Source organism: Pristiophorus japonicus, chromosome 5, assembly GCF_044704955.1.
Source record: "Pristiophorus japonicus isolate sPriJap1 chromosome 5, sPriJap1.hap1, whole genome shotgun sequence".
NCBI classification, from domain to species: domain Eukaryota; kingdom Metazoa; phylum Chordata; class Chondrichthyes; family Pristiophoridae; genus Pristiophorus; species Pristiophorus japonicus.
In genome coordinates this window covers 134091821-134112715 of record NC_091981.1, presented here as the reverse complement: position 1 = coordinate 134112715, position 20895 = coordinate 134091821, and the positions used below count along the sequence as shown (strand labels likewise).

General features: G+C 45.2%; 1 protein-coding gene across 8 annotated transcripts in view; it reads left to right on the top strand.

The window, feature by feature from the left end:
- The window catches only part of LOC139264463 (ATP-dependent translocase ABCB1-like), a 276998-nt gene that overhangs the window by 109344 nt on the left and 146759 nt on the right, over nucleotides 1–20895 (top strand). For 3 of the 8 annotated variants that reach the window (XM_070880981.1, XM_070880983.1, XM_070880989.1), the window contains 7 exons: nucleotides 11619–11667; nucleotides 11942–12133; nucleotides 12243–12414; nucleotides 16178–16302; nucleotides 16391–16565; nucleotides 17712–17825; nucleotides 19379–19489. In XM_070880981.1, the coding sequence (XP_070737082.1) occupies nucleotides 11619–11667; nucleotides 11942–12133; nucleotides 12243–12414; nucleotides 16178–16302; nucleotides 16391–16565; nucleotides 17712–17825; nucleotides 19379–19489 (938 nt within the window). The other 5 variants (XM_070880987.1, XM_070880985.1, XM_070880982.1 and 2 more) reach the window with 5 other exon arrangements.

Genomic DNA, 20895 nt, shown 5'->3' with positions numbered 1-20895 from the left:
CTATCACTTTGCACATTAGGCACATAATGCAGTGCAGCGTTCCTTCGGCGATGTCGAGTCTGCTGCATGTATTTGGTCACCAAGAGAGGATGAGAAAGGACAGGCCCCATTGCAGTAGCTCTCTGTTTTCTACCGATTGCTCACAAACAAGGAATATCCCGACGAACACACTTCTTCAGTTCCAATCGGTCACAGTGTGGTCAAGATGTTTTTAGAGATGTTCACATCAACTCCAATGACCTGCAGAGTACATCCGAACTCCGCCGAGGTTGAAGCACAGCAGCCTTTTAAAATACACGACATGTGATCTATAACATGGCGTCCATAATGCTGGGATTCGTTCCGGTCAGTTCCACTTTTTGTGGGCGTTTTTTTGAGGGAGCGATATTGTGGGCGAAATGTGTGCAGGATGGTGAAATTGATGATGGGCGATGTCCATGGCCACTAGTTTGAGAAAATATGCTCTTTACGACAAAAACCAGTGGGCGGGCGTTAATATTGAATCGTGGCGTTAATTCCATGCGGAAAGTAACGCTGGGCGATATTATGGGCGTTGAATTCGCCCATTCTGCTGATTCCGCCCAAAAAAAGTGGGCGGGTGGTAATATTTTTACTTGGCGTTAAGCACATGGGAAAGTAACACGGCGATAAGATTCCAAAAAATGCCCATCAGTTTCCATTTTGTGCCAAAATAGGCGATATATGGGCGTTATACGTCATTTCAGAGGTAAAATGGGCATTAAGTGGGCGTTAAGCATGAAAAAAAGTGGATGTTCTAGCCCATAGTGGGTAGGTTGAGTTAGTGTATCAATGGGGCTAATGAGTTTTTCATGTTGCAACCAATTCTTATTCTCTAATCTAAAGGTTTAAGTTTAATATCAACGGGTTGAATTTGTCAGCTGCAACAGAAATAATTTTGGCATTTGTCAGCCAAGCCCCGGTAAAATATCATACAGAAGAGGGGCATCAGATTCATTCTACAACAAATGAGCCTTTTTTGGAGAATCACAGCGGGAGACTCAGATCTTTTTGCGGGGTGTGGGGCGAATTTTTAACCAACCCGCTCCAGTGATGAACCTGAAGCACGCATGCGCAGAACACTTCCAATTCATTGCCAGAAGTCATGTCCATGCTTATAATATTATTCAAAAATGATTATTATGATAACATAAGGGAATGTTAATCACAACTTTATTTTGAAAAGCTATGGAAGCTATAAAATTCATTACATGTAATAAATTCTAAGGGGGCGAAATTGCGTATCGCTCTGTTTGGAGGAGGTAACTTTGGCGAGGCTGTACTTCCTGCGCCTGAGGCGGAAATCCTTACCCCATGACGTAAATTCGGGTTACCACCCCCGAGAGGAAGTGGAGCACAATGCCGGCCGCTCCACTTCCTCTCGGGGGTGGTATTGGGGCAGTAAGCGCGTGAAAATTGGAGCGCTACACGGCCACTCTGCGTTGTGTTGTTACAATCATAGGGCCATCCCCTTCCTTAAAGGGGTGCGCACGCTATTATGTTCAGAATAACTCCACAAGACTGTGTTGTAAGCTGAAACCATTGTGACCTTGGTCTCTTTTAATGTCACTCCAAAGTGAGCAAGCGGATTACCTTTCATACCTGCTTGCCCAGGGTGCACAGATGACCCTTAGGTCTCCCACAGTTGTGCCCCCTGGTGGCAAGTCTTACACATTGGTGAGGTTTGCATATGTAACATCACTGACCCCACCTCCCCCCGCCCCCCCCCAAAGTCTTAGATACAAGTTATTTACAGGTTGAGGCGATCTGGCGCTCTGCGTTCCTGCTTCGATCGCCTGAGTTGAAGTCCTGGCATGGGTGAGTTAGTCGGATCATTCCTGCACGGCAGCGCGACTGGTCTGATCAGACTGTCAGGCATGGTGGGTTCATCCTCGTGGTTGACAACGAGGTTGATTGCTGGTTGGGTGTTTGTGGGTGGTTCATAAATGGTAAAGTCTTCTTCAAACTGTTATCAATTGTCAGGCACTTCCAGGTTTCCCACCACAGTGCCCTCTGTGGTGTGGCATTGTGCTTACATTACATTTAAGGTACCAGGACGATACACACATCATTACATAACATCACACTTCCCCCCCCCCCCACCAGGACGCAGGATGACGATACACACATCAATACATAACATCACACTTGTCCAACGGAAGGCAGGTAGGCATAGACAGTGCGTTAGTATGGTACATATTATCTGGTACATTAACTGGTACATTGACTGGGAACGGATCCCTGATTTCCTTGTTAGCCCTTATCATTAATTGTACTTCACATCCATTATTTTACACAAATACAGTGGCCATTCAGCATAAAAAAATTAATTCTTGTTATAAATTCGCCATCTCACATTAACATAGCTCATTTTAGACTCGCTCTGCCTTACAGAAGTCCTTTGTGGGGACCACCTCATGGTAAGGCCCTTTTAAGACTCCCGGGTGCATTTCCTTTTTAAGGCGCCATCTTTGATGCAGGAGGATTCCACGAGGCTTCTCCTTGGGCGCCGCCATCTTTGATGCTCTGCTGCTCTGAACACGATGCCGCCGCCATCTTGCTCTCCGCTGCTCCGGATGCCCTCCGCCACCGCAGCCTCTGCTCCCCTCCGCTGCCACCTGACTTGCTGCCTCTCCTGCGGCCGTCATTGTCGCTTCTCCGGCGGCTACCGTAGCCGCCTCCCCTGCGGCTGTCGTGGCCTCTCCAGCGGTCGCATTTGCCGCCTCCCCCCCCGCGGCCTCCGTAGCGGCCTCCCATGCGGCAGCCATGGCCGCCGACCTCCAGCTGCTGCTACTGCCCGACGGTAACAGCTCCTCGACGGGGTCCGCCCAACGGCAACTGCCTTGGCGGGGCTCTTCTGATCCGCCGGCCACCATGGATCCCTCGCACCCCGACGGCTCACACCCCCCCACTAGGCCCCTCTCTGCAGGGCTGCTTGCCTGTGGGGGCTGCAGGATCTCTGTGTGAAGTCCGGGCCTGGGACTTGCCTGTGGGTGGATTGAGGCTGCAGCTCCAGCTCGGTCGGCGCTGCTCTCTAGGAACCCGGGGCACGGCAGCACCCCAGGGAGCAGCAGCTTGTGGAGTGGTGAAGTCTTCCCAGCTCCCACGGACCATCCCCATCCACCTCCGGCCGAGGAGCGTCGGTCCATCGTCTGCAACGACCCACAAAGGTAAACCGTACGTCTCGTCCCCGTGGGATACCTGCACCATCGCTCTGCCAAGAATAGGTATTAGTTCCCTGGTGTAGGTACGCAGCTTCGCCGTGACCGGGACCAGCTTGGGTCGTGCAGCTGGGTTAATCCACAGTTTACCAAAAGTTCTCCGACTCATCAACGACGGACCCGAGCCCATGTCCACTTCCATACTCACAGGGACTCCGTTGATTTTTACTTCCCTTAACACTGGGGGCAAATCGTCGATGCACGTGTACAGTCCCAACACCTCATCATCTTCTACCTGCTCCTCGCTGGATGATGGATTATCCCCCATCTCCTCAGCCACGTGGTGAGTCCAATAACTTTTACACATACGCTGAAGGTGGCCTTTAACGTGCCAGATATTGTACGTGTACTCCGCAAACTTGCACCAGTGAGCCCCATGGCTTCCTCCACAGTACCAGCATGGTGCTGCTTGATTGGCCCCCCTCAGCGGACTCTGAGTTCCAGGACCCCGAAGTCCGTGCTTTCTGCCCTGGGCAGAGCCACGTTCTGCAGTTTTGTCCGTGGTGGGCACTATCCTGTGGACAGTGCCTGCCGGGTTCGAGACTGTGTGGATTATTTGCTTGGTGCTGCAAGTCGAGGTCATATGAGCCCGGCTGATGGCAATGGCCTTTGTCAGAGTGACTGTGGGTTCTGTGGCTAACAGCTTGTGAAGGAGGCCCTCGTGGCTAATCCCCATAACGAAAACGTCCCACAAAGCCTCGTCAAGGTGTGCGCCAAAATCACACGGCGCCGCGAGTCTCCTGAGGTCCGCAGCATATTTTGGTGATATCCTGGCCCTCGGGTCTGCAGTGATGATAAAATTTGTATCTGGCCGTGAGGATGCTCTCCCTTGGTTTCAACTGGTCACGAATGAGTTCATTCAGCTCATCGTATGACGTGTCCTTGTCGCTCCCGGGTGCCAGCAAATCCCTGACGAGACAGTAAACCTCATCTCCACAACTGATGAGCAATATCGCCTTAGGCTTATCTCTCATTGCGTCTGTGTCCTCCGTCAGGTCATTTGCTGTGAAGTAGTACTCGAGCCTTTCCGTAAAGGCCTCCCAATCATTGCCCACGGTAAAATCCTTTAGCAAGCCCAGAGTAGCCATGGTTGCGTGGAGTTCGTCCGCTTCCTAGTCGCCAATGTGATGTATGTAGCACACAAATTACTGACTCCACACGCTCTGGTGTAAATCTAACTGCTGTGACAGTTGTCCTTTATTGTTCAGCTCCAGAGTGCCTCTCAGGTGTGGTGGTCAGCCTTTTATAGCACCTGTTGCAGGCACTTCCAGGTTTCCAACCACAGCGCCCTCTGTGGTGTGGCATTGTGCTTACATTACATTTAAGGTACCAGGACGATACACACATCAATACATAACATCACAATGACCATAATTGAGAACAAACACAGGATCATTAACCTCAATGTCACGCGATACAGCCGCGCGATCATGGTACATGTTATGCCGGTGCTGCCGGGTTTCTACATGATCATTGAGATCTGGGTGGACTAAGGAGAACCTGGTTTTGAGTGCTCTCTTCATTAACAATTCTGCAGGGGGAACCCTGGTGAGCGAGTGGGGGAGCATCCGGTAGCTGAGCAGGACCCGATATAACCGGGTCTGCAAGGAGCCGTCCGTTACGTGTTTCAAGCTGTGCTTCATGGTTTGGACTGCCCGTTCCGCTTGACCATTGGATGCGGGCTTAAATGGGGCAGACCTGACATGCTTAATGCCATTGCGGGTCATGAACTCGTTGAATTCAGAACTGGTAAAACACGGTCCATTGTCACTAACAAGGACGTCGGACAAACCATGGGTGGCGAACATAGCCCTGAGGCTTTCAATGGTGGCAGTGGACGTACATGATATTATTATACATTCAATCCATTTAGAGTAAGCATCCACTGCTACTAGAAACATCTTTCCTAGAAAAGGGCCAGCAAAATCTACGTGGATCCTGGACCACGGTTTGGAGGGCCATGACCACAGGCTCAGTGGGGTCTCCCTGGGTGCATTGCTCAACTGTGAGCAAGTGTTGCGTGGTGTATGCCTGACTCCAATTCAGAGTCAATGCCGGGCCACCAAACGTGCGATCTGGTGATAGCCTTCATCATGACTATGGCTGGGTGAGTATTGTGCAGGTCGCATATAAATGTTTCCCTGCCTTTTTTTGGCAAAACCACACGATTACCCCACAGGAGACAATCCGATTGGATGGACAATTCATCCTTACGTCGGTGGAACGGCTTAATTTCATCTTGCATTTCCCTGGGAACCGCCGACCAGCTCCCATTAAGGATGCAGCTTTTTACTAGTGATAGCACAGGGTCCAGGCTAGTCCAGGTCCTGATCTGGCTAGCCATGACGGGTGACCCCTCGCTCTCGAAAGCATCCATTACAAGAAGCAAGCCTACGGGTTGCGCCATTTCCACCCCGGTAGTGGGCAATGGTAGCCGACTGAGAGCGTCAGTGCAGTTCTCAGTGCCTGGTCTGTGGCGGATTACATAGTCATAAGCAGACAATATTAGTGCCCATCTTTGGATGCGGGACGAAGCATTGGTCTTGATACCTTTGCTTTCTGAGAGCAGTGAGGTGAACGGTTTGTGGTTGGTTTTGAGCTCGAACTGGAGGCCAAATAGATATTGGTGCATTTTCTTAACCCCGTATACACATGTTAACACTTCTTTCTCAACCATCCTGTAGGCTCTTTCAGCCTTGGATAAACTTCTGGAAGAATATGCAACCGGTTGCAGTTTGCCTGACACATTTGCTTGCTGTAACACACAACCGACCATGTACGATGACGCATCACAAGCTAGTAGTAAACGTTTACATGGGTCATACAATACAAGTAACTTGTTAGAGCATAGCAGGTTTCTGGCCTTATTAAAGGCTGTCTCTTGAGATTTACCCAAACCCAGTCGTCACCCTTGCATAGCAATAAATGCCAGGGTTCCAGCAAAGTGCTCAATCCCAGCAGATTTTTGATGAGGCCATATATTGAAGACCCATATACAGTGAGGAGAATCGCCCTGCGCTTGACCGCCGTCTCAGCTGTGTCCAGCTCGTTGGCCACGAAGTACTGGTCAACGAAGGCTTCCCAATCATCACCCTCAACAAATCTCTCAAGAATACCAACCGCAGCCATTACCGCATGAAAGTTCGTGATCTGTAACTTGTCGCCAATTATTTTGTTCAGAATAACTCCACAAGACTGTGCTGTTAGCTCAAACCATTGTGACCTTGGTCTCTTTAATGTAACTCCAAAGTGAGCAAGCAGCATGGTGGATTGCCTTTGATACCTGCTTGCCCAGGGTGCATAGGTGACCTTTAGGTCTCCCACAGGTGTGCCCCTGGTGGCAAGTCTTACACGTTGGTGAGGTATGCATACATAACATCCACTAGGCCACCGGGGATGTGGGATGCCATGGCCACAGTGGCCGTGGAGTGCTGGACTGCACCATTGCGGCAGGGACCCCGCGAAAATACTCATGAAGGCCGAAAAATCAAAATGGCGCCGCGCACCTCGCATTTAAATTTCACCCCGCAAGCGGAGTGTGTCCCGATTCGCGACCCGCGAGGCTGGTGTTGACATCGCTTGTGATGGCCTCACGGGGCGCTGGCGAATTTCCGTCGCGGGCGAAAACAGGCAGCGTGGGCATGAAAACGTGGTGTTGCGCACGGTAATGATATCATCGCCAGAGGTGCAGCGGCCCAGGGCGCTACCGGTTTTACGCCTCCGCTAACCCCCGCGCAATTTTGAGGGAGCCGGAAGCGTCCCCGGGACAAAAAATGGTTTGCTCCCCATTAGCGTCCCCTCAGAAGCGCTAAGGACAGTCGCAAACCATGCGAATTTCGGCCCCTCAAGTATTTTAGACAAATGCCATGTTATTTATGGAGCAGTGTGAAAAGTTGTTATGTGAGATGCTCTCCGCAGTAAAGATTAAATGAATGAATAATAAAACTTTTGAATTAATCACAATACACGCAATGCATTATATGCCTGGCAGTAAATGTAATTATGACAACACTTTTGTTTTTTACTCATTGATGGGTAGCAAAGTACAGTTTCATGCTACATTTATTGCATGGAGTAATGGTAAGCAACTGTATAAAAAGTGATTTATTACATTTTCTAACAATAGGTTTCATGTTTCTTTTTAACTGAAATGCCCTTTACTGAGCCATGCCTCCACATTTCAGTCAGCTAGTAGGAGTCGGAAGCTTTTATTTACAAAACTAATGACTAATTTTCCCTAGCTTGCAATATCTTAACCTCTACCACCCTCCTCTAATCTTTCTTCCTAGCTTAGTTCCAGGCCCAGCCCTTTCACTTAGGCTTCAGTCCACCTTTGTGTGCTTACTTCTGAGTCCTGAGTCTAACTGCAATCTTGGTCCATGACATCTACCTCAAATTTCTTAATTTTAGTGGGGAATTACAGCCTAACTCTCTTAATCTGTAGAATCTGCAGCCACTTTAACAATTCTGCTTTAAGCAGGTGAGATAACAGGATAATTATTGGTGAAGGAGACCATTTATCAGATAATTCATCTGTCAAGGAGCATCCTGCAGTCCTCCCATTCGAGCATCTAATTGACTCTTAACTGATTTTAGGGCATTCACCTCCACTCTTCTATCATGGACTCTGTTCCATGTGTTGATAACTATACGAGGGAGAATTTCCTGATTTCAGTCCTGAATTTGACTTTTACTAGTTTGAGCCTGTGTCCCCTCGTCCTATTCTCTCAATATATTTGAAAATAATGGTCCAAAAATTCCGACATCCCTGGCCCGTACGAAGTTTCTACGGACCCGGGAAGGCATCAGAAAAGCCGGTTTTCAGTGCACAATGCGCATGCGCTGAAAACCGGCTTTTCCGATCTGTCAAGCTAGAGCTTGACAGATCGGGAGCGAGGATATTTGCTTGGGCAAGATTGCGGGATTTATGCATATCCTGCCCGGCAAATGTCCTCAAAAATCTTGCGCCTGAAAAAGTTGCCGCATAGCCTACTTTTACAGGAGCAAGTGTTTAAAAACACACATAAACACAATAAAATTGGAGGAGGGGGAGGTGGAGGAGGAGAGGGGGAGGAGAGGGGGGTGGAGGAGGAGAGGAGTAGGGGGGGTGGAGGAGGAGGGGGAAGGGGAGAGGGGAGAGGGGGAGGGGGAGTGAGAGACTGGGGAGAGAGAGAAAGTGGGGCAGTATATATATATATTATAGCTCCACCTGTAGACTCCTGTGGCACTGCAGCCAGTGCTGTTTATAATAAAGAGAACAAGTTACCTGACTGGTGAGTTCTGGTATGATAGAAACATAGAAAATATGTGCAGGCCCTTTGAGCCTGCACCACCAGTAAATATGATCATGGCTGATCATGCAACTTTAGTACCCCATTCCTACTTTCTCTCCATACCCCTTGACCCTTTTAGCCATAAGGGCCACATCTAATTCCCTTTTGATTATATGTAATGAACTGGCCTCAACAACTTTCTGTGGTAGAGAATTCCACAGGTTCACAATTCTCTGAGTGAAGAAGTTTCTCCTCATCTCGGTCCTAAATGGCTTAGCCCTCATCCTTAGACTTTTACCCCTTGTTCTAGACTTCCCCAACATCGGGAACATTCTTCCTGCATCTCACCTGTCCAATCCCATCAGAATTTTATACGTTTCTATGAGATCCCCTCTCACTCTTCTAAATTCCAGTGAATATAAGCTGAGTTGATCCAGTCTTTCATCATATCATTGAAAGTTGGCATGCAGGTAAAGCAGGTGGTGATGAGGGCAAATGGCATGTTGGCCTTCATAGCGAGAGGATTTGAGTATAGGAGCAGGGAGGTCTTGCTGCAGTTGTACAGGGCCTTGGTGAGGCCACACCTTGAATATTGTGTACAGTTTTGGTCTCCTAATCTGAGGAAGGACATTCTTGTTATTGAGGGAGTTCAGCGAGGGTTCACCAGACTGATTCCCGGGATGGCAGGAATGACAGTATAAAGAAAGACTGGATCGACTAGGCTTATATTCACTGGAATTTAGAAGAATCAGAGGGGATCTCGTAGAAACATATCAAATTCTGACGGAATTGGGCATGTTAGATGCAGGAAGAATGTTCCCGATGTTGAGGAAGTCCAGAACCAGGGGTAAAAGTCTAAGGATAAGGGCTAAGCCATTTAGGACCGAGATGAGGAGAAACTTCTTCACTCAGAGAATTGTGAACCTGTGGAATTCTCTACCACAGAAAGTTGTTGAGGCCAGTTCATTAGATATATTCAAAAGGGAGTTAGATGTGGCCCTTACGGCTAAAAGGATCAAGGGGTATGGAGAGAAAGCAGGAATGAGGTACTAAAGTTGCATGATTAGCCATGATCATATTGAATGGTGGTGCAGACTCAAAAGGCCGAATGGCCTAGTCCTGCGCTATTTTTTATGTTTCTATGTTTCTAAGGACTTTAAGCTAGCATGTGATGCCTCTCCATATGAAGTTGGGGCAGTGATCTCTCGTATTACGTAGTGGGGAGGAGATATCAATTGCTTTTGCTTCACGCACTCTCAGTGCCAGTGAGTATAATTATGCGCAAATCGAAAAGGAAGCTTTGGCATTAATTTTTGGGGTCAAGAAGTTCCACAAATGCTTGTATGGTCATAAGTTTACCATTGTTACAGACCATAACCACCTGACAGCAATCCTCCATCCAAATCACCAATTCCAACATTAGCTGCAGCCCGAATGCAGAGATGGGCTTTGATTTTGTCAGCATATACATATTATATTGAATACAGATGATCAGCTGATCACAGTAATGCTGGTGTTATGTCTAGATTGCGTTCCCCATCACCAGTTACACCCGATAGGGAAGAAGTGTTCTATTTTTCATACATTGATGAACTGCCAGTCACAGCTGAAGAGATTGGTAGAGCTACCAAAAATGACCCAGTTATGTCAAAGGTGTATGATTATACTGCAAATAACTGGCCAAACCATGTAACAGACAAAGATATTCATCCATTCTTCATTCGTAGGAATGAATTATCAGTCGATAAAGATTGTATCATGTGGGGTGCAAGGTTGGTTATACCAAATAAATTCAGGTCCAAATTATTAGGAGACCTCCATGGTCAGCACCTGGGAATGTGCTTCACCAAGACTTTTGCACTCAGTTACTTTGATAGAGATAGAATAAAAGTTAGAGAGTTAGTTCAAATGAAAATCAAGGGCATCCCTTGGAGGAAAACTTTCCTCAGGATCAGCCTCGAATGAGTTTAAATTCAACACCATGTTTGGAAGGTTCTGTTCGAGAGTGAAGGTATCCTCTTTGAAACAGAAAACAAGTGGTTAAGTTTGATTTGTAAATATGGCAAAATAAGTCCATATCTTTTGTTATGTATAACCATGCAAGTTATGTATAATTATTTTGTTATAATTACTTCTTCATTAAGGAGGGAGAAGTGTAATATATATAGCTCCACCTGTGTACTCCTACGGCACTGCAGCCAGTGCTGTTTATAATAAAGGGAACAGGTCACCTGACTGGTAAGTCCTGGTATGTTCTTCCATCTTAAGGCTGTGTGTGTTTCTGTACATAATGAAAATATCACAGTCGGGGAGAGATAGAGGCTGGGGAGAGAGAGTGAGAGGCTGGGGAGAGAGAGTGAGAGGCTGGGGAGAGAGAGTGAGAGGCTGGGCAGAGGGAGAGAGAGTGGGGCAGAGGGAGAGAGAGATTTCGGAGAGAGTGAGAGATAGAAATTGGGCAGAGAGGGAAAGAGACTGTGGGGAGAGAGCAAGAGAGAGAAAGAGTGGGGGGGGGAGAGAGAGAGAGACTGTGGGAACAATGAGAGACGGGAGTGAGAGAGATTGGATACAGACAGAGTGGGACTTGGGGGAGAGAAGAGAGAGACTGAGGAGAGAGGCTGAGGAGAGAGCGAGAAAGTGGGGCAGAGAGAGAGGCTGGGGAGAGAAAGAGAGAGGCTGGGGGGAGAGAGAGTGGGGCAGAGAGAGAGAGAGAGAAAGAGGCTGGTGAGAGAGAGAGTGGGGCAGAGGGAGAGAGAGAATGTGGGAAGAGAGAGAGAGACTGCTGGAAGAGAGAGAGAGATTGGGGGGAGAGAGCGAGACAGAGAGAGAGAGAAGCTGGGGAAGAGAGAGAGAGAAAGAGTGGGGCAGAGAGAGAGGGAGACTTTGGAGGGGGAGATACGGGAAGGGGAGAGAGACTGGGGAAGGAGAGAGAGACTGGGGAGAGTGTATGAAGACACTGCACGTTGTAATTGGCAGGGTGAACTTTAACATAGCTTCACAAATCATTAATGCAATTTAATCTAATGATATCTATTCGGAATGCCAGCAAATAAATATTTTTTTCCTTTTTCTGCAATATAATTATATTGTGCATCATGGTTTATTGCAGTAAATAGAACAGACTGTGACGAGCAGCCCTTTGAAGAACAAATGGCTGAGTAAGTGCTACTGCAATAATTTCTTATTCAAAATAATGCATAGTGAGCAGATATATCATTCAGTAAAGATCTACTGCATTTCCTGAATTATTGCACTGTGATTTAGTAGTACCTATAATAGAGGTTGACACATCTATTTACAAACATTACCAATTCTCTATTTTTCACTCTAAAGAATGCCCAAATCAAAAACAAAATGACTTTGGTATTAATACTTTATAGAAGAGAAATTGTGATTTATTCAGAAAAGAAACATTCATTGCTTCTATCATAGGTTTTCCTATTACTATGTTGGAATTGGAGCAGGAGCACTCCTATTTGCATACATCCAAGTTTCCTTTTGGGTTCTGAGTTCTGCAAGACAGACGAGAAGACTCCGAAAAACATTTCTTCGTGTTGTACTGAGCAAAGAAATTGGCTGGTTTGATGTTAACCCAGCTGGACAACTCAACACACGTCTAACAGCGTAAGAATATTATATTTTCAGACTAGATAAATTAGTGTATTATTGCACAAAAGAACCTTGTGGCTATAAATAATAGCATTGAAATTTATTGTGCTTTTTCAATGACCAGTGACATCAACAAAATCAATGAGGGAATCGGTGATAAGATTGGACTTTTGTTCCAGTACATCTCTACTTTTGCAGGAGGTATCATTGTTGGTTTTGCAAAGGGATGGAAGCTGACGCTGGTAATTCTGGCCGCCAGCCCACTCCTTGCATTATCAGCTGTGCTGTGGTCCAAGGTAGGTGCAAACAAAATTAAACACTTGAGAAAAACAATAATGTACGTGAATAAAACAGTACAGAATACGAATAAAAGCACCTCAAGAATATTTGTGATATAAACCTAGAAATAAGGGGCCTGAAATTCAGTATCGCTGGAAAGCTGGTGCTCCCCCCACATTTTTGTGGCCACTGGCGCCTACATTTTTTTGTGGCTGGGCCACCCCATATTCAGCTCCAAAAATGAACAAATGGGTTCCAGTGCGAATGAACCCTTCCAAAGTAGATTTTTCAGCAGTGTGCCCGTCTTAATTTGAGCATTATGACCACTGAGAAATTCAGCACGCAGGTAAGGGTTTCTAATGAGCCAGTTGCTACCTGACCTTTTTAAAGGCCAGGGTTTGCAGCAAGACCCTGAGGGGGGAAGGAGTTTGGAAGGATGGCTGGTGTAAGAGGTGCAAAGAGAGCCAACAGATTCACTGATATGGAGCTGGAGGCACTGATGGATGGTGTGGAGGACAGAAGAAGAATACTGTTTCCTGACGTGGGGAGACCTGGCAGACCGCCAGTACATAATGCATGGAGGGAGATTGCAGGGGAGGTGTCAGGCATCTCCATATATGTGAGGAGGGTACTGGCCAGTCAGCACCCGGCCCTTCCAGGGTGATGATGGGCTGACGCCTCCTAGCTCTGGGGTGACGGGGATCATCCTCCTCCTCTGCCACCTCCTCCTCCTCAGGTGGTACTGCTGGCTTAACCTCCAGTGGCTGTCCCCTCATGATGGCCAGGTTGTGCAGCATGCAGCAGACCATGACGATTATGGAGACCCGTTGAGGAGAGTACTGCAAGGTGCCACCAGAGTAGTCCAGGCACCGGAACCTCTGCTTAAGGATGCCTATGCACTGCTCAATGAGGCACCTGGTGGCACAATGAGCGTCATTGTATGCATGCTCTGGTGCTGTCCTGGGGTTCTGCAGAGGAGCGAGCAGCCAAGTGGACAGGGAATATTCCTTGTCCCCAAGCAGCCAACCGCAATCCTGATTCAGGCCGGTCAAGATGGCGGGCACCTGGCGCAGAATGAATGAATCATGGTTGCTGCCTCCCTTGCCCGCTGCCACTCGGCATGGTGCTGACGGCGATGCCTTCTCCTGCATGTCGCCCTGCTTCTGAGCAGGTATACCAGGTGTTGCCCTCCCAACACTCCTCCCATCCTCAGGTTGAACCCTGCCAAGCAGGTCTCTGCAGCCCACAGGCCTCCACTAAAGAGTCAGACCTGAAAGTTGAATGGAGCCAAAACAATTAATAAAACTATATGAAAAGATAAATACAGCGGATGATGTAATCTGACATAAAAACACTAAAATTTAATAAAACTATTTCCCTACCAAAGAGCTCTGATCGCCGCAACACTCCAGCGATGTCGCGTTTGAACTCCGCATCGAATACTCCGCGGGGACACTGCTGGGAAAAGTCTTACTTTTTTGCAGCTAAAAATCCCTGTCCTTGCCGCTTTTCAGCGGCCCACACACTGCAGAGCTCACCGCTGGAAAGTTACCTTTACAGCGGCTTCACCACGCCGTTTCCGACGGAAGTGCACACGGCTCAAATCCCCCCCCCCACCCCGAGCTAAATATGGTTCTGGGAGGGGAAATCCTCCAACTGCAGCAGCCAATCGATTTTTTTCAATTGGCCGTCCAAACCCCACGGTAGGCGTTCCTTCGGGGACGGTGAATTTCAGCCCCAACGTGTTTAAATTTGTCTTATAACACTCCTGTGGAGCACATTGGGACGTTTTACTGCGTTAAAGGTGCTACATAAATACGTTTTTATTGTTGATATAAACAGAATGCTCAACACGTTGTTATGATAATATTCAATCTGGTATTTTAATGGAGTATCGTGTTTTTGGATAATTACTTTGGACATTTTCAATATCACCTGTCACTCCTGTAAATAGACCTCACGTCCACTGTAAACTGGAGTGCACATTTTTGTATCTAATATCTATGTATACTATAGTGAGACCTAGGGGGAGAAATTTGAGTGCAAACAACTTTTCGCCCAGGCGCAGCACCACTAAAGACTCCTGCAAAATTCCACGGGAGTTTAGCGCCGCCCCGCTCCAGCCGGAAGTGTCCCGCTCCGTTGTGCCGGCAAATGACAATGTTATCTCTGTGCGCAGTGACCTGTTTTCACCCTGGAGCGAAAATTCAGTCACGTCCCCTGAAACTGCGGCGGACAAAATTTAAAGGGGGGGGGGGGGTGGCAAGTTCAAAATTTAAAAAATGGCCGACTTACTGGTCAGGGCTGCCTTCCTGTTTGACCACAGGCTCCATGCCGCGATCTTGCAAGCTCGGCACCCCGCTTGCATGCCGGGCTGCTGCCATGGCACCCTGCTCCCTGGTGGTCCAGGGATGGCCCCGTTCCTCGAACGCAGAGTCGGAACCTTGGCCCTTCTCTTTAATGAAGGGGAGGGCACTGTCTACACGGCAGCGCTATGCATCCCACCGCGTAGCACTGTGCCCCTCTCCATCCCTTCCGCCCTGCTCACGCCCCACGGAGCAATATTTTGTGCTCCACTTACTCTTGGGGGCAGTAATCAAAATATAGGTGGCGGGGCGGGACTTCTGCGCCTGGCGCAGGAATTCCCCCTCGCAGCTGCTGCCGCTCCGAACGGGGCGATAAGCAATTTCGCCCCCTTACTCTTCCTCTCAACACTGGGGAATGGAATATACCATGTGGTGCCATGTGAATTCTCCTTTCTCCCCAAACTGGATAAACATGCTTGCCTACTCCTGACAAACCACGATGCAATAAATAGTTTTATTTACATAAGAAAAATAAATGGACAGTACACAGTTTAACACAGTAAGGTATATATTTCCCTACACTCTTTGAGATAAAAGCAATAAATACACAACACACTTTCTATGTAAACATGAACATTAATACAGAAGACAACTTACTGTCAACATATACTAGCCTACCTCACTGGCCAGTTGAGCGTTAACGTTGAAACCAAATAGCTTTGCGTCTTTTGCTGAAAACATTAACCTATTAATATAAATTGATGAATGCCCCTGCGAAAATAATGGACAGAGTAATTTCAAATGAGCATTTTAGCCATTGATAATTTACCAACTGCCATTTCTAGGCTATAGTCAGTGTCCCTTTACAGTGTTCATACAGGAAACCGCATGTGGAGTACTGCGTTCAGTTCTGGGTACCGCACCTCAGGAAATATATATTTGCTTGGAAGAGGTACAGTGCAGATTCACCAGAATGATACCAGGGCTAGAAGGGTTAAATTATGAGGACAAGTTGCATAGACTGTACGTGATGCATCTTGGTCAATTGAAAATATCAAAACTGAGATTGATAATTTTTTGTTAGGTAAGGCTATTAAGAGATATGGAACCAGGTGAGTAAATGGAGTTGAAATACAAATCAGCCATGATCTAATTGAATGGCAGTAAATGCTCGAGGGGCTGAATGGGCTACTCCTATTCCTATGTTTCTAGTATATGTACAGTGGGTTTTAAATGGGGTTAGTTTTAATGTTGGAGTAGTGAAAACGTTCCATAGGGTCCAAACCTGTTTGTTGAAGTTGGAAGACAATGCACTGTTACTGACTTGTTATATTACAGGTTTTCAACCTGTTTTCATTTCAAGGTGAAACATGTAACTTTGTCTTCAAAATTATGTATAATTTGCAGCAGCAAGATAAAATATTTTAAGACTAAATATATTTATGACCTCAGTTTCAATGTTTTCCATGTTCAGCTCACAGTCTCATTCACCAACCTGGAGATGACAGCTTATGCAAAAGCTGGAGCGGTTGCAGAAGAAGTGTTGGGGGCAATCCGAACAGTGGTGGCTTTTGGAGGGCAACAGAAAGAAATTGAAAGGTCTGCATGGTGAACATTGACAACTATCAAGGGGGTATTGCTCAATTCTAAAACTGAATGTTTTTCTCATTTTTGATATGTTCTAAAGGTACCATAGAAATTTAGGAGAAGCAAAAAAGATTGGTATAAAGAAGGCTATTATTGCAAACCTGGCTGTTGGGTTTGCCTACTTTATAATATTTGGATCTTATGCAATTGGATTTTGGTATGGAACTTCTTTGGTTCTTGAGAACTCAGGATATACCATTGGAACAGTCCTTACTGTAAGTACAGTAATATATTAAATCAACTTTGCAGCTTAACTGATATGTGTTAGGGTAATTTTAAATGAGTGGTATTCCTTGTTTAGTTATTTATTTTTTAATTAAATGTTGAAGTACCTCCATGCTTTGAATACCAGTAAGTGGTACCGAGGAGAGTTCCACCACAGGTTCAATTCCTCACATTGCTGAATGCTTCTTTCCCCGTGAAGGAAAATCAGAGGAAGCAATGTCTGCAGGCCACTCTTATATATTTGCTAAAGTGGTCATGGTGGCAGCCTTGGAACAAATTGCTCGGCTTGTACTCTTCCTGCAGGTGCTGCATGGCTCATGGACAACAGGGAATGGGAAAAAATAGAGCCCATTTTCCCTCAGATTTAAAAAGATAGTGGGGCAGATTTTTACTGTGTGATAGTTTAAAACAGGTGATAGTGAATAGGCAGCTCATTTTACATCTCTCTCAATTTTTATTTCCACCTCTTCGATTTCCCCCATCCAAGATGCTTTTGCATTATGGTTCCATTGGTGCCAGATACATTTTGACTAAGTAACTTTTCTTCATTAATGAGCCTACATAGTAAATGTTAGCTAGCAGTTCAACTGTGAGGGGCTTGAAAACCAAGCCTGATCCTGTCTGTCACTTCACACATGCACACTATCAAGCATTTTAATATCTTCCGAAAGAGAACCATTCCCCTATCCTTGACAGTGGCACGTCCACACTTCTGATAAGTATATAAGGTGATAGCCTTTCACTGTATCATGTGCTGTACAAGAAATGGGTGGCGATCGGCTCGAACAAAATGGCAGCCTGTTTAAAAATTAATAATCTAAGTGGGGGAATTTTCAACTTCAGCAGGAGTAGTAAACCAGCAGCGGTAAATCATCCATCCATTATACACCCTGCTAGATATTCTTTTTGTTGAAGGAAATGGAAAGGAATATCAGGCAGGGTATATAGCAGGCAACTGATCCAATACTGCTATTTTTCCATCTCTGCCAAAGTTGCCAATTAGTCCCTTTTTTATTTTTAACAAATTATAATAATTCTACCTCTAACATCACTTGTCAGGAACATGGATCCTTTAAACCCACTTTTGAGATGTTTTTAAGTCATATTTCTAACTCATCTTTCATCTATATTTTTAGATTTTTTTCTGTGTCACCTTTGGAACATTTTCTGTTGGCCAAACAGCACCATATATTGAAGCATTTTCTAATGCCAGAGGAGCTGCATTTGAAATCTATAAAATACTAGATGAGGTAAAGAAGAAAATTATAAATTGTGTTCTTCTGTAGAGGTCCTTAAAATTATGACAGTTTTGATAGAGTGGATACAGAAAGAATGTTTCCTCTTGTGGGGAAGAGCATAGCTAGAGGCCATCAATATAAGATAGTCACTAACAAATCCAATAGGGAATTCAGGAGAAACTTCTTTACGCAGAGTGGTGTGACTATGGAACTTGCTACCACAGGGAATGGTTGAAATGAATGGTATAGATGCATTTAAGGGGAGACTAGACAAGTATATTAGGGAGAAGGGAATAGAGGGTTATGCTGATAGATTTAGATGAGGAAAGATGGGAGGAGGCTCGAGTGGAGCATAAACGTCAGCATGGACTGGTTGAGCCGAATGCCTGTTTCCGTGCCGTATATCCTATGTAATCCTATATAATATACAAAGGTACAGTAGGATGGAAACATTTAGGGGAGGATTTGCTAGCTATTTGAGGGAGTGGTTAATTAATTTAAAATCACATTTTAAAATAATCCATATCTAGATGGGAAAGTAAGCTATGAGGAGGACACAAAGAGCCTGCAAAGAGATATAGACAGGTAAGTGAGTGGGCAATAAGGTGTCAGATGGACTATAATGTGCTCCTATACTCAAATCCCCTAGCTATGAAGGACAACATGCCATTTGCCTTCTTCACTGCCTGTTGTACCTGCATGCCAACTTCCAATGACTGATGTACCATGACACCCAGGTCTCGTTGCACCTCCCCTTTTCCTAATCTGCCGCCATTCAGATAATATTCTGCCTTCATGTTTTTGTCACCAAAGTGGATAATCTCACATTTATCCACATTATACTGCATCTGCCATGCATTTGCCCACTCACCTAACCTGTCCAAGTCACCCTGCAGCATCTTAGCATCCTCCTCACTGCTCACAACCCCACCCAGCTTAGTGTCATCTGCAAATTTGAAGATATTACACTCAATTCCTTCATCCAAATCATTGATATATATTGTAAATAGTTAAATAGTGATTAGATGATGACAATCTTCAGTTTAAAAGCCCGAAGAGTGTCGAAAGAAGGAAAGACTCAGAGAAGCAAATGATACCATAGTGTTGAGGTTCTGGGAAGAATGTTAGAATAGGTTGTGGCCCTGTGAGATACTAGTGGAGGAGCGCTAAAACTTGTGTCTGTTTAACATAAATATTTTCCTGCTAGTGTAATTTCAGAGCCTGGGTTTTAACCGCTATGTTAAAAAGTATAAGTTTAATGTTCGCTGCTGGTATGAAATGCTGCCAATCCCAGTGGTTGCAATTTGAAAGTGAGGCAACTGTTCGTGATTCCAGATAATCAGAGGATACACTCTAACAGCAACAGCAATAAGTCTGCTGTGTCTTTTCTCCCTTCTGTTTTCTCCACTATTCTCTTGAAGTAAACAGTTTAATGTTAATTTAACCACTGGCTGAGATTCCTTTCTAATTGGAAATTTGCATTTCATAACCAATAATAAAATTGTCTGATGTGCTTTCTCCTTCATATTATTGTATGATAATCTTCTTTTTGGTTTTCCTTTAAGAAATCTGCCATAGATAGTTTCTCAGAAGAAGGATATAAACCTGATCAAATTAAAGGAATAGTAGAATTTAAGAATGTGTATTTTAACTACCCATCACGAGCAGATGTAAAGGTATTAAAATGTTTTGTTACATTTATAACAAATCCAGATCAAAAACAAATGAATATTTTTGATTTTAATGGAATTCTAAATATATATGTGAACTTTATATAGGTTAATGTCTAATTAAACAACTGTTGACTGCTGTGCTAAAAGTAATGCACAGAGGAAATTAACCCCACATGCTTGCAGATGCTATAGCATCACTAAATAAAGTACTATTAAGTGAAATATTAAGCAAATATGAGTTATTGTTCAATCTCTCATACCCTACCACATGATACACTTTGTTACAAACTGCTCTGTGCTAAAGATGGTTGTCTTAGTTTTAGAGCTGCTGCTTTTATGTAGCCTATTTTGTTTTCTTCCTTTGTACATGTTTCTTGCAAAGTACAATTTCTTTGTATGTAGGATGACAGTTGATAACTTGCCCAAGTCATGATTGGCCTCAAGAAGGAGTTTCCACTAACCATTCAATCATTGGACAGGTCGTAGCCAAGTTCTATCCTATTTACAGCCGATATTTGCACAAATGCAATTCCAACAGAAGTCATTGGAAAGAGGGACAGGGATTTTGGTTTTGTCCTAGGAGCCAGTTGTAACATTGCTACCATCATCCCAACAATAATCACGTCACTCAACACAGACCAGCAATCAAAACTGGTACTTGCCTCACCTGTGGCTCTGCTACTCACTGTCTTAACCAGCTGAACTATCAGAGCAGCTTTGCATTATCCCTCTTTCAACCCAGTTAGCAAAAACAAAAACAGGAAATGTTGAAAATACAGAGATAAATCAACATATGTAAAGAGAAGAGGCAGGTTAACCAAAACATTAACCTGTTTTGACTCTTTACATGTGCTGACTGATTTCCTCAGTATCTCCAGAATGTTATATACTTTTGCTTTAGATTTCCTGCATTTGCAGCTTTTTAAAAAAAAATGTATTCGATCACTTGAAAATAGATTTGCCATCAAGCAAAGGAGAGCATCCATTCTTAAATTTACCACAACATTATCTTACAAAATGCAAATATTTAGACCCGCTTTCATGTGGAGAAATTTGGTTTAAATGGGGCAGTTTTGCTGTTTGGGGAACTTCTATGGTAAGATCAGTTCCTGGAAATGCCAGACAACCTAAAAATTGCATACAACATCCATTGGGCTAGACTTTCCACTTTTGTGCAGATTGGCCAAAAATGGGCGTTATTTCCAGCGTGGGCGGTAAAAATGGATTTTGAGATCGCCGGATTATCGGCCATTTCCAAAACCCCAACTTTCCATTTTATAAAATGGCCGTTATCGCGAGTGATCTGAAATGGGCATGAGTGTTAAATTTTTTTGACCTTCTGCTGTAAAGTGTCGATAGCATCGGCATGGCAACGGTCATTTCCCGCGTTTCAGGAGGTCAGGGGTCAT